Source organism: Acinonyx jubatus, chromosome A1, assembly GCF_027475565.1.
Source record: "Acinonyx jubatus isolate Ajub_Pintada_27869175 chromosome A1, VMU_Ajub_asm_v1.0, whole genome shotgun sequence".
Taxonomy (NCBI): domain Eukaryota; kingdom Metazoa; phylum Chordata; class Mammalia; order Carnivora; family Felidae; genus Acinonyx; species Acinonyx jubatus.
In genome coordinates, this window is record NC_069380.1 from 134,500,524 (window position 1) to 134,517,928 (window position 17,405).

The window sequence follows — 17,405 nt, forward strand, 5'->3', positions numbered from 1 at the left end:
AGCAAAATATCTGTATGAGTACAGCAAGGTGATCAGAGAAAAGATAGTGTGCCCTTCCTAGGTATCTTGCTGGCCATTGCCTTTTTTTTTTTTTTTAAGTGACCTCTAGGCCCAATGTGGGGCTTGAACTCACAACACGAGGTGCAGGCTCTACCAACTGAGCCAGCCAGGTGCCCCTTGCTGTCCTTCTTTAGACCAAACACACACATGAGTGATGATAGCAGAGGTCCATGCAGATCTCGTGCTGAGCAGTCAAGTAGGTATCAGAAATATCACAGGGTGTTGTGGGGTACGGGAATGCTATGGTCACTTTAGCAGACCTATTCCATTGGTACAAAAAAATTTTTTTTAAGATTGCACATTAAAAAAATATTATTTATTTTTGAGAAAGTGGGAGACACAGAATCTGAAGCAGGCTCCAATGTCTGAGCTGTCGGCCCTGAGCCTGACGTGGGGCTTGAACTCGTGAACAGTGAGATCATGACCTGAGTGGAATAGAGGCTCAATCGACTGAGCCACCCAGGTGCCTAGTACAGAAAAATCTTAATGCCTCACATTCTTAAGCATTTAAAAAGACATTCCCCCCCCCCGCCCCCACCCAGCCCCGCTTTCTCCATACTCTATTCTTTCTCTTGCCAGTGTCCTCAAAGATCCTCTGCTCAGTGTCCTCACCCTCTTCCTTTTCAAACCTCCAGCTCTCCCCACAAATCTGAGTCCTCTGACCCTTTTAGGATTTTGCAATCTCTAAGACCTTGTAGTTTTGTCCAGATACAAAGGGGGGGTTTTCTTCTGCCCTAGCTTTGCGGTGCCTACAAGGGTCCAAGAGTAGAAGGAAGATGATGGATGTTCCATTTCTATTTCAATAATTTGGTGGGTTCTAATACTAATTTCCTTTCAGAGAAAGAATTTCATAAGGCGACTTGATGCTGCTTGTAGTGAAATAAACCAGGGAATCATGTAGTAAGAGGCACTTGATTCTTCATGAATTTACTTACATACGGGCTGCTACATTTCCTCAAAGATTTTTCCCCTTGAGCTCCAAATACATTCTTTCTGTCCTATTCCTTAAACAAATACTTATTGAGTGTTTAATAAGAAGTGCTCGGTATTTTTCTAGGTCAGTGAGCTTCATGAGTGAGCAAAACAGACAAAAATCTCTTGCCTCGAGGAGCTATAATTCCACATTCTGATTTGCAAATCTCTCTCTCCATTAAAGGAGGATGGGACAGGGAGAGGGTGTTCATCAAAGTGCCTGGTACCTTAGGAGCATTTGGTTCGTTAGTTGATTACTCTGTTGGCCAAGAGAAGAGTCCTACATAGAATATCACCTTGCTGGTGACCCCAACTGTGACTCTGTCGCAAAATCCGATTGGAAATGCGAAGAGCGTTTTGCTCATAAAGGCTTCGTGATTGTTATCTGTGACAGTTGACAAATGCACGTACAAGTGGATGGAATTTCCTTACTTTTAGGCACAAAGGACATCGTCCAGTGTTTCTTCTGCGGAGGATGTATGGAGAACTGGAAGGAAGGTGATGACCCATTAGAAGATCATGCCAAATATTTTCCCAAGTGAGTGGAATGAATGTTTAGTGTCTGTGAATTTGGATGCACGTTTAATAATTCTCCCCGTCCCCCAGTTTTATCTTCTAAGTCTTTACCCACCTCTTGGATTCATGTTATGTAGCATGAGTGTTTATTTCTTTCATCCTCTTGCTCTTGTGGCATCCTTCACATGTAGAATTCCTTGCTACATGTGTAGTTCTGGTTAGAGCAATAATTTTTACATTACATGTTTTTATTATCATGACTATATAAATGCTGTGCAGAGCTAAACCTTGTAGTAAATTAACACTTACTTTCCCTCCCTGTACAACTTTTTTTTTTTTAATTTTTTTTTAACGTTTATTTATTTTTGAGACAGAGAGAGACAGAGCATGAACGGGGGAGGGTCAGAGAGAGGGAGACACAGAATCTGAACCAGGCTCCAGGCTCTGAGCTGTCAGCACAGAGCCTGACATGGGGCTCGAACTCGTGAACTGTGAGATCATAAACTGAGCCAAAGTCAGATGCTCAACCAATTGAACCACCCAGGCACCCCCCACCTTTTAAAATATTTATTAAAGAAGGTATAGCCATTTGCTTAGTTTTTTATATATAGTTAGTTCATCTTCAAATTCTCCCAAACGTTTAAACCTCCAATCCTTCATTTGGACCTACAAAATACCCCAGCATTTTCATTTTCTTGAATGGGTCTGTCCTGATGTCTTCTGACCTGATCCAGTATGAACTACTTGTCCTGTAGGCACCTGGGATCCGGGGATCTTCCCTCACATTCATCCTGGGTATTCCCATTTCTTCCCTCCTGTGTTGTAGCTCCCGCTCGCTGGATCTAATGCCATCCTCTTGGTTCATTTACTAGTGCAGAAGATTATGCATATATTTATACTCCAAACCCCACACTTGTGTTTGGGTAGTTTAGCTAGTTTTAGTACTCTAGGTTGGAAGTCCTTCTCATTCTGAATCTTAGAGGCATTGCTACATTTCCTAATAGCTTCCAGTGTTGCTGTTGAAAAGTTCCATGCCTTTCTAATTCTTAATCCTGTGAGTGCAAACTACTCTACCCCTCTCTGGAAGCTTTTAGAATTTTCTGTTTGTTTCCAGTGTTCTAAAATTTCATGAAGAAATGAGGAAATGCCCATTTCTTTAATATTTCTTTTCTGTGAATTAAAAAAAAAAATGTATTTTAGAGAAAGAGAGTGTGAGAGGGAGGGAGGGAGGGAGGGGGAGAGAGAGAGAGAGAGAGAGAGAGAGAGAGAGAGAGAGAGAGAGACTGAGAGGATTAATTCCAAGCAGGCTGCACGCTCAGCACAGAGCCTGATGGAGGGCTCAATCCCACAATCCTTGGATCATGACCTGAGCTGAAACCATAAGTTGGACACTCAACCCACTGAGCCACCCAGGCGCCTGCAAGAAGAAATAGGTTCTTTTCACTTGGTAATTAGTAAGAGTTTTCCCAGAAATACGTATTAATACATACAGATCTTCAAATACTTCCATCTAATTCTAAGATTCTAAAGAGGATACTGCTTCGAACAGGTTTTGACAGGAGTAGTTGTTTAGTTCTCCTTTATTATTTGGATTTAGTATCTAGTAAACTGTTGGGAACAGTAAGGACAATTTTTTTTTATTAAAAAAGTTTTTTTTTTTTTTTTTTAACGTTTATTCATTTTTGAGACACAGAGAGAGACAGAGCATGAATGGAGGAAAGTCAGAGAGAGACAGGGAGACACAGAACCTGAAACAGGCTCCAGGCTCTGAGCTGTCAGCACAGAGCCTGACGCGGGGCTCGAACTCACAGACCGCGAGATCATGACCTGAGCCAAAGTCGGACGCCCAACCGACTGAGCCACCCAGGCGCCCCAGTAAGGACATTCTTAATTCTTGGACAGATAAGTGAGGATGTAGTCTAATATTATTTAGAACATTTCCGGGAATCTATCAAACTCCCTTTTCGTCTTCCTCTTTTTTTGAAAAAAATTATAGTTGATACATAACACATGAATTTCAGGTGTACAACATAGTGATTGAACATGTTATGTAGGCTATGCTCATCACAAGTGTAGCTTCTTTTTCAACTGAAGTGCAGTTGACGCACTATGTTAGGGGTTTCAGGTGTACAATGTGGTGCTGTGACAGTCTAAACCACAACGTAGCTATCATGTGCTGCCATCTGCCTTTTTTATTTTCTAATTTTTAATTTTTTTTATTGTTTATTTATTTTTGAGAGAGAGTGCAAGCAGGGGAGGGACAGAGAGGGAGGGAGACACAGAATCTGAAGCGGGCTCCAGGCTCTGAGCTGTCAGCACAGAGCCCGATGCCGGCTGTGAGATGACCTTTGAGATCATGACCTGAGCCCAAGTGGGACCCGTAACCAACTGAGCCACCCGGATGCTCCTATCTACCTTTTTTGGAAAAAAAAAAACAAAAAACAAAACCAGCAAACTAGGATGCCTGCACTAGAGTACCTAAAATATTTACGTATGATTTAAAGGACTGTAATAAACCAATGAATCCATCTGTAAAGTTATAAAATGGAACATTACTAATTCTTTAGAAGGTCCCTCTGTGCCCACCCTCCCCAATTCTGATTATATCCTCATCCTTCCAATCCAGAATTAAACATGATCCTGAATTTGGGGTTAATTGTTCCTTTGCTTCTCTTTAGGGTTTTATCAACTAAGTGTATATCCTTAAACATATTTAACCGCCTGTTCTTCAAGTTCAAATACATGTAAACATACTGTGTGGTTGTTGTGTGATTGTTTTGTTTCATATGGTTTTTGAGACTCATCCATAATTACACGTTGAGCTGTAGTTCACTTGTCTTCACTGCTGTGTTCGTATGTTATTTTATGAATATATAAGATTTATCCATTTTTTTCTTGATTCAACACCTGGCTTGTTTTTGAAGTGTTGCAAGTAATGCCACTGGGAACATTCTTGTATGTATTTCCCAGGGCTTGCGTTTGTTACTCTAAAATACATAACAAACCATAAAATTGGAGGGTCATAGGTTTGTACCTATTCACCTTTGCTAGGTTATGCCAAACGTTTTTCAAAGTCGTACCAATTGATTTTCCCACGAGCATAGATGAGTTTCCACTGGTCTGCTTCCTCACTTGGTATTGCCCAAATTTTAATTTTCATCAGTCTAATTACTGAAGATATTTAGCATAATTTCATATTTTCTGTATAACTGCCATGTTCTTTTCCTTCAAGAGAATGTGTCTTGACTATTCTTTGCCCTTGGCTCTTTCATAGAGAATATATGAAATGTTCTTCCCTATCCTTCATAATATTCCTTAAGTCATTATCTAATATAAACCAGCTTTACTATAATCAGTTGTTACATAAGTCTTTTTTGAAATCATTTTTTTTTTAATTTGAGAGAGAGACACCACACCAATGGAGGAGAGGGGCAGAGGAAAGAGAAAGAAAATCTTTTTTTTTTCTTTTAATTTTTTAAAATGTTTATTCATTTTTGAGAGATTGAGAGAGACAGAGCATGAGCGGGGAAGGGGCAGAGACAGAGGGAGACACAGAATCCGAAGCAGGCTCCAGGCTCTGAGCTGTCAGCACAGAGCTCAACGTGGGGCTCGAACTCACGAACTGTGAGATCATGACCTGAGCCGAAGTCAGACGCTCAACCGACTGAGCCACCCAGGCGCCCTGAGAAAGAAAATCTTAAGCAGGCTCCACACTGAGCATGGAGCCCGATGTGGGACTCTATCTCACAACCTTGGGATTATGACCTGAGCCAAAATTAAGAGTCGGACACTCAACTGACTGAGCCACCCAGGCACCCCTTTTTTGAAATAATTCTACTTTTATATCTATGACTTGACATTTAAAGTGAGTTTCTGGTAGGCATAGTTGTGTCTTTGATTTTTTTTAATAGTCTAATATCTGCTTTCTAATGGGGGTGTTTAAAAATGTATATTTAATGTAATTATTGATATGGCTAGATTTAAATATAGTATTTTGATACTTGCTTTCTATTTCTCCCATCTTGTGTTGACTTTCCTTCTTTCCCAATTGTTTGGAATTTTTTTTTTTTTTTAAGTATTCCGTTCTATCTACTGTTGGCTGATTAGCTGTGCATCTTTATTTTGGCCTTTTACGGCCTGCTCTAGAATTTACAGTATGCATGTTTAATACATCTTCAAATACTATTATAAGACTGGACATAGAATGTATGAACCATATAACAGTAGACTCCTGTTTCTCTGCTCTTACGCTTTGTGCTTGTGTTGTCCTATGTTTTTACTTTCCACATATATGACAAATCTCACAATACAGTGTTAGGTCTTTGCTTTCAACTGTTACCTTTTAAATACATTTTAAAAAGAAGAAAAAAATATTTTTTTTATTTACCATCCAAGTTAAACATCCAAAGCACTCTTCGTTCCTTTACGTCTGTTACCATTTTGCTTTTATGGAAGAACAGTGCTGGTCTGCTGGCTACCAAGTGTATTGGCTTTGTATGAGAAAGTCTGTATCTTATCTTCCTTCAGAGTCCTTTCCTTGATGGTTTTGTCAGTATAGTAACCTTGGACAGAAAAATTAAAAGTTCTACTTGCTGATGGGGCGCCCTGGGTGGCTCAGTTGTTTGAGCGTCTGACTTTGGCTCTGGTCATGATCTCACAGTTAGTGGATTTGAGCCCTTCGTCAGTCTTCTGCACTGTGGTCACAGAGCCCGCTTCAGATCCTCTGTTGTCCTATCTCTCTGCCCCTCCTGGCTTGCGCTCTCTCTCTCAAAAATAAGTAAATATTTTTTTTAAGAAGTCCTACTTTCCGTTTACCTGAAACAATCCTTTTATTCCTGGACTCCTTTCCAACCATGTAGGAAAATAAGAATGTATTATCCTTTGTTTTGATTCTGAAGCATGAAAATGAGCCTGAGACAGTTGGCTGTTCCTAGTTATCCAATTTATCGAGTCACTTCTATAGTTTTCATGTGTCCAAGGTAATCATTGTAGAACTCTTTAGAAATTTCCCCCTTGGTTCTTCAGGCAAACATCATACCTGGGTTTAAAGGATATCTACACCCAGTTTGATGATGTCTGGCAAATAGCTTTTGTTTCAAATTTTTATTTGAAACAAATTTAAATTCTAAATTCTAGTTAACATACAGTGTAATAGTGGTTTCAGGAGTAGAATTCAGAGATTCATCACTTATATATACCACCCTGTGCTCATCATAACAAGTGCCCTCCTTAAATTAATATCCATCACCCATTTAGCCCATCCCTGTACCCATCTCCCCTCTAGCAACCCTCAGATTGTTCTCTGTCATTAAGAGACTCTTATGGTTTGCCTCCCTCTTTTTTTTCTCCCCATGTTCATCTGATTTGTTTCTTAAATTCTGCATATGCATGAAATACATGGTATTTGTCTTTCTCTGACTTACTCAGCATAATACATTCTAGCTCCACCTATGTCATTGCAAATGACAAGGTTTCATTCTTTTTGATGGCTGAGTAACATTTCATCTTCTTTGTCCATTCATCAGTTGATGGACGTTTGGGCTCTTTGCATATTTGCCTACTGTTGATTGTGCTGCTATAAACATTGGGGTTCATGTGCCCCTTTGAATCTGTACTTTTGTGTCCTTTGGGTAAATACCTAGTAGTACAAATGGTTTTTAAGTATATTTGTGGTTTTTATCTATATTCATGTTGATGGAGCTCTTTAGAAAATAAACTTTTGATTTGAGAATGACTTTAGATTTAGAGATCAGGTACAAAGATAAAACAGCAAGTTCTTATATTCCCACACCCATTTTCTTAAATCATTGTGGTACATTTGATTTAAATCACATTGGTATGTAGCCAACATTGGTACATTACTATCAATTCCAGCTTTCTTTACATCTTAGCAGTTTTTCTACTCATGTCCTGTTTTGTGTTTCGTAATTCATAGATGGAGTTTTCTTCTCTGTTTTTGAATCTTTAGGTCCATTTTAGTAAGTTTCATGGATGAGTATTAAATGTGCACTCATTCCTCCAAATTTACTGGCTGTCTGCATTGTTACTTTGTGAACCATTTGCATTGCTGTTGCTGAGAACCATTCTAGATGTTTAATTTTTGCTGTTAAAAACTTGATAACAGTGGGGTGCTTGGGTGGCTCAGTTAGTTGAATGTACGACTCTTGATTTCAGCTCAGGTCATGATCCCAGGGTTGTGGGATCGAGCCCCAGGTCTGGCTATGTGCTGGGCGTGGAGCCTGCTTGAGATTCTTTTGCCTTCTGCCCTGCTCGTATGCATGTGTACTCTCTCTCAAAAAAGAATCCCAAAAACAGAAAACACAGAATTCTATTACAGTATATTTGAAAACCTAATGCAAACGTTTAATTACATACAACTGTTTTTATAACTTTTAACTTTGTGCTTAGTTGTCAGTTTCTCCAAAATCTGAAGTCCTGTGCAGAAGGGATCCCAGACGATCACAACCACTGTGAACTTTCTGAATTAACGGTAACGAACATGACCTTGTGAATTTGTGATCATGTGACAGAAAAAAAATTTTTAAGTTTGTTTGTTTGTTTGTTTGTTTAGGGAGAGAGCTGGAGAGGAGCAGAGAGACACTGAGAGAGATTCCCAAGTGGTCTCTGTGCTGTCAGTGTAGAGCCCCATGTGGGGCTCAGACTCACTAATTGTGAGATCATGACCTGAGCCGAAACTGAGTTAGATGCTTAACTGACTGAGTCACCCAGGCACCCCTAGAAAATGGTTTTTGAACAGGAATTGCTCATCCTAAATAAGGAAATACGTTCTACAAATACCTATTAAGCACCTATCGTGTACTAAGTATAGATGAGGATACTATAATAAGACCTAAAACTTAGCTTCACGAAATGTAGAGTCAGTCCCTTCTACTTTGGGGCCCAGACTCTTAGACTTAGATCTGATTAGCATCCAGGCTACCTGGATTCCCTATGTGATCTTTATTTGGAAGACCATAAAATTTGACTTGGGCTTTTTCTAGGGCTCAGAAGATAATATTTTTCTTTACAAAAGCAAATGACCAACTGATAAATCCAGATCATAGGTTGGTCCCTTTAAACTGAGAAATCCTACACTGTTCTCTGAGATCAAAGTTACTGTTAACCTAGTACAGATGCACACACCTCTTCTTTGAGGCTGTATGTTAGATCTTTTATGTCTTTCATTCTACGAAAAGAAAACAAAGTAACTTGATCCGCACTTGATGGAAAAATAAAATTGAAGAAGAAAGTCTGGGGATATCTCAGTAACTTATTTTGTAAGAAATACGATCGTTCCATATCCCAGGTATGTATATTAAAAATGTGAATAACTATGGTCAGAAGCTGCACTCAGTTATGTTTGCAGGGCCCCTCTCATTGCACACATTGTGGTTCTGGTTGTCTGGAGAGGAACCACTGCCCGATTCACCCGTAGCATGTGTCATACATGGGCCACCTAGGAGACACTTGAGGGTATTTGCAGATCATTTATTGTTTCATATTTGTGCTGCTCTCCCCTTCAACTGGCATAAACATCTGGGCGGGGGGGGCGGGGGGGGGCTTTGTTTAGATGTTTGGTCCCCAGCTGTGACATGATGCCCTACTGTCTTACACAGAATTTGATTTAACAGAGCATTTTATTTTCAAAGGACACCACAAGTGAAAGCTATGGTGAAGATTCAGCAGCAGTTAGTTCTGTAGTACCAGGTAAGGATTTCAAAGCGACACAGGGGATGATACGCATGTGTACCTCTATTTGTGTGTAGCAGATTTGAAGAGAGAGAGTACATCTTTGCAGCTCTGCCTTTTTTCTTCTCTCCACAGCAGCGGCCCAGGGTGAAGCCCAGTGGCTTCAGGAGGCGAAGAATCTGAGCGAGCAGCTGAGAGAATCCTATACCAGTGCCAGTTTCCGCCACATGTGTTTGCTTGAGGCCTCTCCCTCTCTGGCCACCGACCACTTGCTGGGCTGTGATCTAGCCCTGGCTTTAAAACACATCAGCAGTCCTGTGGAAGAGCCTGTGGTGTTGCCGGAGGTCTTTGCCAACTTGAACTCTGTCATGTGTGTGGAGGGCGAAGCAAGTAGTGGAAAGACAGTCCTGCTGAAGAAAATAGCTCTTCTATGGGCATCAGGATGCTGTCCCTTGCTGAACAGGTTCCAGCTGGTCTTCTATCTCTCCCTTAGTTCTACCAGACTGGACCAGGGGCTGGCCACCATCATTTGTGACCAACTCCTAAAAACGGAAGGCTCTGTCACCGAAACGTGCCTGAGGAACATCATTGAGCAGTTAAAGAATCAAGTGTTATTCCTTTTGGATGACTACAGAGAGATGTGCTCAGTTCCCCAGGTCATAGAAAAACTAATTCAAAAAAACCACTCAAGGAGCTGCTTATTGATTGGTGTACATACAAACAGGGCCAGGGACATCCGCCGATACCTAGACACGATTCTGGAGATAAAAGTGTTTCCCTTCTATAATACCATGTATTTATTACGGAAACTCTTTTCACACGATATGAGTTGTCTGCGAAAGTTTATGGTTTACTTTAGAATGAGCGAGAATTTGCGGGGAATTCACAAGACTCCTCTCTTTGTAACATCACTGTGTGCTAACTGGTTGCAGTATCCTTTGAACAAAGCCATTGATGGTGTGGCTGTTTTCAAGTCGTATATAGAATGCCTTTTCTTAAAGCACAAATCTAAAGCTGAACTTGTCAGAGCAACTGTGTCCTCTTGTGGCGAGCTGGGCTTGAAAGGTTTGTTTTCATCTTGCTTTGAGTTCAGTGATGATGACCTTACAGAAGCAGGAATTGATGAAAGGGAAGGTTTAGTCTCGTGCCTCTTGAGCAAATTCACAGCCCAGAGACTAAGACCGGTCTACCAGTTTCTAAATCCCGCATTCCAAGAATTTCTTGCAGGGAAGAGGCTGATTGAACTTCTGGATTCTGACAGGCAAGAAGATCAAGATTTGGGACTTGCTTATTTGAAACGAATTAACTCATCAGTGACGGCTGTAGGTCTCTACAGCACTCTTTTGAATTACCTCTCCTGCCACCCTTCAACAAAGGCAGGGCCAAAGATTGTATCTCATTTGCTTCATTTGGCAGATAGTAAAGAGTCATTGGAGATAATATTGAAAAACAATAACTACTTGAAGCACCATCCAGAAATTTCAGAGAAGTTGGAATGTATGAGGTCAGTGTGGCAGGTATCTCCAGAAAGTTACTTTTCCATCGTTTCAAACCAGTTACTGTCTCTTGCCATAAAAATTGCTTACCAAAGCCACACTGTTGCTGCCTGCTCTCCATTTATTTTGCAGTTCCTTCAAGGGAAAACCCTGAATTTGGATGTACTTAATTTACCGTATTTTTTTGACCACCCAGAAAGCCTATTATTGTTGAGGAGCATCCAGGTCTCCATAAGAGGACATGAGGTACACACACTAGATTTGTCAGTCTTGGAAACATGCATAGACAAATCACAGGCACCGACTGTTGATCAGGACTGTGTTTCTGCCTTTGAATCTGTGAGTGCGTGGAAGCAGGATATAGCTGAAAAAGAAGAAAACATAAAGCACTTTCAGAACCTGAGACTCGCGAAACTACCAGACATCAGTTCTGGCTACTGGCTCCTTTCTCCAAAGCAGTACAAGATCCCCCTTCTGGAAGTGCATGTGTCTGGAGGGGCCACTGTGAACCAGGAGATGCTCAGGGTTCTCACAGTCATTTTCTCAGCCTCGCAGTGCATTGAACTCCATTTACAAAACAGCGGGGAATTTATGGCCGGCATCAGCCCTGCTCTGGAGCAGAGTAAGAACTCTGTCACCAAGTGCTCAGTGTTCTGCCTGGAGCTGAGCACAGCAGAACAGGAATTGCTTCTCACCCTGCCTGCCCTGGAGTCTCTTCAAGTCTTGGGGACAAGGCAGGTACCAGGTACACCTGAATATATCTTAGATGACTATTCTGATGTGTAATTTTATTTTCTCACTCTTAGTTTTAGGTTGATGGAAACTTCTGAAAGCATGAGACCATAAATGCTGGCTGATAGAATAGATATAAGATAATCCTTTGACAAAAAGGGAATTAGATGACAAAAAAAAAAAAAAAAAGATAACCATTGACTAACCTATTTTTTCAATAGGATTAGTGAAAGGCCTCTGAATAATAGAATGCTTTTTGAATAATTGACATAAAATTAAAATATTAACCAATGAAAGCTTTTTTCTTAAAGTTTGCTTATTGATTGATTGATTGATTGCCTATGGGGGAAGGGGCATTGGGATGGAGAGACAGATCCCAAGCAAGCTACGCACTGTCAGATGGAGCCCAACTCGGGGCTCAAACTCAAAGTGAGATCATGACCTGAACCAAGGTCAAGAGTCGGCCACTTACCCGACAGAGCCATGCAGGTGCCCCCCCAGTGAAGGCTCTTAATAACCAGACACAAATTACTTACTCGTAAAAGGATAGGGGAGCCTGGGTGGCTCAATTGGTTAAGATCTGACTTCGCCTCAGGTCATGATCTCATGGTTCCTGAGTGTGAGTCCCACATGCGCTGATCTTGAGCCCACTTTGGGTACAACAGGAGCCTTGCTGCTCTTTCTCTCTCTCTCTCTCTACCTCTTGTGGGATTCTCTTTCTTTCTCCTTCTCACTGTCCCATGCTCACTTGTGCCCTCTAAATAAATTCATTCATTCATTCATTCCATGTACCATGATGCTTGAGAATTACCCTTACCCTGCCTGCTTAACAGAAGAAAGGGCTTGTACCCTCTGGGAAATAATCGCTCTCATTTGTGTCCCCTGTCACTTGTCTAAGCAATATTTGAGAGGTTTCAGTGTCGCCTTTGTGTGTCCTGCATTACATTTATTCCTAGGTATTTTAGACACTTTTGTAAGTAGTATTTACGTTGTTTTTTTTTTTTTTTTTTTTTTTTTTTTTTTTTTTAATTTTCTGCTGCTACTATGGCTTTGGTTTTCAGCAGTTTGTTATATGCCTAGGTGTGCTTTACTTTGTGTTACCTTGCTGGAGGGTCACCGAACATTATTAGGATCTGTGGGTAGATATTTATCCTCAAATTTAGAAAACAACATACTCTTTTTAAAATGCCTTTTTATGGTGAAATATTCCTAACACTTAACGTTTTAACCATTTTTGAGTGCACATTTCAGTGTCATTAAGTACATTTCCAGTGTTACACAACCAGCACTTTTATCCATTTCCAGAACGTTTTCATCGCTCCAAACGGTAACTCTGTACCAGTGAAACAGTGCCTCCTTCCTCCACCAAGCCACTGATAAGATCCTACTTTTCATCTCTATGAATTTGTCCATTCTAGGTATTCCATAAGTGGAATCATACAACATTTTGGCTTTTTGTGTCTGGCTTGTTTCACCTGGCGTATTTTCGAGATTCATTTGTATTGCAGCCTGTATCAGAACTTGGTTCCTTTGATAGCTAATCTTCCCATGTATATATCATGTTTTGTTTATCCATTCATCTGTTGATGGACACTTGCTTTGTTTCTTCTGGCTATTGTGAGCAATGTTGCTATCAACATGGGTGTACAAATATCTTTTTGAGATCCTACTTGCAATTCTTTTGGATATATACCTAAAAGTGGGGTGCTGGATGATGTTAACAATAATTCTAATTTCTTTGGAACCTCTAAACTGTTCACTACAGTGGCTACACCAGTTTATATTCCCACCAGCAATGTATGAGGGTTTCAGTTTCTCCACAACCTTGTCAACGCTTGCTGCTACATATATTTTTTTTAATTAGAAAGTCATCCTATTAGGTGAGAAATGGTATCCCGTTGTGGTTTTGATTTGCATTTCCCTAATGACTAACAGTGTTGAGCATCTTTTCATGTACTTACTGGTTATGTGTCCTTTTTTGAGACAGGTCTATTAAATCTTTGCCCATTTTTTTTTTAATTTTTTAACATTTATTTATTTTTGAGACAGAGAGAGACATAGCATGAGCAGGGGAGGGTCAGAGAGAGAGGGTGACACAGAATCCGAAACAGGCTCCAGGCTCTGAGCTGTCAGCCCAGAGCCCGATGCGGGGCTTGAACTCACGGACCGCGAGATCATGACCTGAGCCGAAGTTGGACGCCCAACCGACTGAGCCACCCAGGCGTCCCTATCTTTGCCCATTTTTAAAATAATTTTTAACATTTATTTTTGAGAGGAGAGAGGGAGAGACCGACAGACAGAACATGACCAGGGGAGGTGCAGAGAGAGAGGGAGACACAGAATCTGAAGCAGGCTCCAGGCTCCGAGCTATCAGCACAGATAGCTTGAACTCATGAACCATGAGATCATGACCTGAGCCAAAGTCAGACGCTTATCCTACTGAGCCACCCAGGTGCCCCATTCCTTGCCCATTTTTTAATGGTGTTATCTTTTTGTCTTGAGTTGTAGGAGACTTTATAGAATAACTAATATTGTAGTTTTTGAATCTTTAATGGACATATGGTTTGAAAATATTTTCTATTTTGGAGATAGTCTTTTCATTGTGCCAATAATGTCTTTAAATGCACATAAGTTCTAAATTACTGTTTTTGATAGCATATCTAAGAATCCATTGTCAAAGCCAAGGTTATGAAGATTGACTCCTATCTTTTCTTGTGGTGGCGGTTCCATTTTGAGTTAGCTATGTATGGTGGTGGGAAGTAGGGTCCAACACCATTCTTTTGCATGTCGAAATTCTGTCATTTCAGCACTGCTTGGGAAGATGTCTTACTTATTTTTGTGCATCCAGAGTAGCACAGGGCTTCTCATAGAGTAATCAGTAGACACTACAAAAAGCAGCATGTTCATATATGTGCTTTCTAGAAACAAGAATGTTTTATGATATATGAAGGTTTTTATTTGAAAATAAGAAAATAGATTGCTGACTCAAAATGACAGTTTCAAATTTTCCATTTGGAATTCCTTAGATTAATAATGGCAAACTGTGTGCTGATTTCTAGGTAAACTTCTTACTAATTTGGACAAGTTCCTATGCCTGAAAGAACTCTCTGTGGATCTGCGTCATCAACAAAATGTTTTTGCACTTATTCCTGAAGAATTCTTCAATCTCCACCACATGGAGAAATTATTGATCCAAATTTCAGCTGAGTATAGTCCTTCTAAGCTAGGTAAGGATGGCACTTTGATTGATGTGTTTTTGCATCGTTTGGAAAGGCAACTTGGCCAATAACTAAGAGTTACAGCTTTTGTAAATCTCAGGTTGTAGCCTGTATCCATAATGAATTGTGGGAATAGCACTCGTCCTCATTAAGAAAACAGAGAACTGTAGGGGCACTTGGCTGGCACAGTCAGTAGAGCCTGCAACTCTTGATCTTGGCCTGAGTTTGAGCCCCATAGTCAGTGTAGAGATTAAAAAAATCTTTAAAAAGAAAGCAGAAAGGTATTTGAAATTATTGAGCCCTTACTATACACATCCTAGCAATTGTTTTTTTCCTTAAAACTTTTAGCGTTTTTATTTTTGAGAGACAGAGACAGTATGTGAGTGGGGGAGGGGCAGAGAGAGACACAGAGATGCGGGGCTCAAACCCACCAAAGGTGAGATCATGACCTGAGCTGAAGTCATACGTTTAACTGAGCCACCAGGTGTCCCGACATGTTAGGAATTGTTCTAAACATTTTACAAATATTAACCCATTTAATCTTCAGACCCTTCTATGAGGTAAGGTACTATTAATGTTACCTTAAAGCTAGGGAAATTGAAGTATAAAGAAGATAAGTAATTTGCTTGAGGTCAACCAGCTAAGGAAATGGTAAATCTGGTAAATCTGGGATTCTAGGAGTTCTGATTACTCCTAAGTCTGCGCTTTTAACCACTGGTAAAATGTCTCTCCAAACTATTTGGGAGAATTATTTTGATTTTATTTAATTTGCTCTTAAATTTCAACTTCCAGATCTTCCAGACTGGAGTGGAGGAGGGGGAATCTGCTGATGGGTAGCAATTGGAAGTATTTCCCCTTTTCTCACCAGCCTATGCTACGGATTGAACAATTTGTGCAGCCATCTTTCCTAAATGCATCTTGTAACAAAATGACTTAGGTGTCCTCAATTCCTAGTTTAGTGAAGACTGAGCCCTACATATTGAGGCAATGTAAATCTCTGTGGAATTAACAGGAAGAGTTGCATGCTATAAAATTCTTTGAAGCTGAAAGTGGAAGTGGTAGTTTTCTTGTATTTGTCAGTAATTTTTACATCAAATTTAGGTTTGCATCAGATTTGTCATGGCTGTTATGTTTCTTTGTATCATATTCCTACTGTGTAAATGCCGGTCACATGCAAACTTAAAACATTAGCATGTTAAAGCCTAAGGTGACCTTACTGAGTCTAAATTCTTAGCTCTTATTTTATAAAAGAGAAAACTGATCCCCAGAGAGTGTCAGTAACTACCTGTCCAAGTTAACATAACTCACTGGTTAGTTGCAGAACTTGAACCTATAAGTGGCCCAATTCTTGGATCATTACTTCATGGTGCTTTGTTCTAACTCTGTATTGTTGAAACAGAATGATATGGCTAATTCTGAAAGAAATTTGCAATTTTCTCTAATTTCTGAAATCTTTGATATTTTATAGTGAAATTAATTCAGAATTCTCCAAACCTTCATGTTTTTCATCTGCAATGTAATTTCATTTGGGATTTTGAATCTCTCATGACTGCACTTTCTTCCTGCAAGAAACTCAAAGAAATTAATTTTTCTGGATCATTTTTCACACCCATCCCATTTGGTAAGACCTAAGATCATAAAATTTTGGTTTTAGATGCATCTGTATGCACAGTCATTTTAGGCACTTTTAAAAGGTAAATTTTATTAAATATGTACTTGAGATCAAAGAATTAAGCTATTAGATCTGATTTTAAATGAATTTTCAAATAAGGTGTATTTGTTTCTGGAAGTTTAAATATTTGTAGTTATCAGAATTATTTCCTGAGCTTTAATTATTTAGTCATACTAATTAATAAAATCTGAATTACTGTATTGATTTCAGTCATTTAAAAAATACTCTTTACATACATTTGTTGGTATAACAAATGTAGCTGACATACCTATTTGTTTTCCCTTTTATAGTCACTGCTTTGCCAAATTTTATTTCCCTGAAGATACTAAGTCTTAAAAACCAACAATTTCCTGATAAGGAAACATCTGAAAAATTTGGTATGTTTGCAAAATTGTGCCTTTTACTTTTTATTCTTCCCCTGAAATCCTTCTTCTATTTTGTGTAAGCCACAGCAGATCACTATAGGTATTAGCGGCCCTTACTCATTTGGAGGAAGGGGCAGGGCTGCTCAGCTTTGAGCCTCCAAATGCCTGATCTCACTTGATCTCATTCAATAGTCACTCATTCTTAGAGTGACTTATTTATTTCTTTGAATACATGTTTGGTCATTACAGCATGATGCAATTTCATTGTCAGGGACCCATTCCAAACCTGCTAAATCCCTGTTATGTCAAAGGTTTTTGGAATATAGATAAAACTATCTTTTCAAGGTTAAGAGAACTTTGTGAAAACTCAGAATTAACAAAATGGTAACTATCGAAGTTGCCTAAATACTTACTCAATTTTTTTATGATTACAAAAGGAATGTGTGCTCATGGAAGAATTCTAATAGATGTTAAAAGATAAATGCAGGCATATTAGAAACTTTGAGAGTTCATTTGAACAAAAATGGATTTGAATCACGCAGTGTCCACTGAATGAAGGACATAGCTCTGAGAGGCTGAACCAAACGAAAGATTTTTTTATAGGCATAAGGGAGCAGGAACAGGGAAGTTATAGTAGACAAAAAAGCAGGTGCGTTGGTTACTGTAAGGTTACTTTCCTTTAGAG

The 17,405-nt window shown here is 39.6% G+C and overlaps 1 protein-coding gene across 2 annotated transcripts in view; it reads left to right on the forward strand.

The window, feature by feature from the left end:
• The window catches only part of NAIP (NLR family apoptosis inhibitory protein), a 33,936-nt gene that overhangs the window by 10,830 nt on the left and 5,701 nt on the right, over positions 1–17,405 (forward strand). For both annotated transcript variants that reach the window (XM_015074579.3, XM_053223710.1), the window contains exons 7-13: positions 1,471–1,570; positions 7,957–8,038; positions 9,198–9,255; positions 9,373–11,478; positions 14,525–14,692; positions 16,152–16,304; positions 16,646–16,732. In XM_015074579.3, coding sequence (XP_014930065.2) covers positions 1,471–1,570; positions 7,957–8,038; positions 9,198–9,255; positions 9,373–11,478; positions 14,525–14,692; positions 16,152–16,304; positions 16,646–16,732 — 2,754 coding nt within the window. The remainder of the gene's footprint in view (positions 1–1,470; positions 1,571–7,956; positions 8,039–9,197; positions 9,256–9,372; positions 11,479–14,524; positions 14,693–16,151; positions 16,305–16,645; positions 16,733–17,405) is intronic.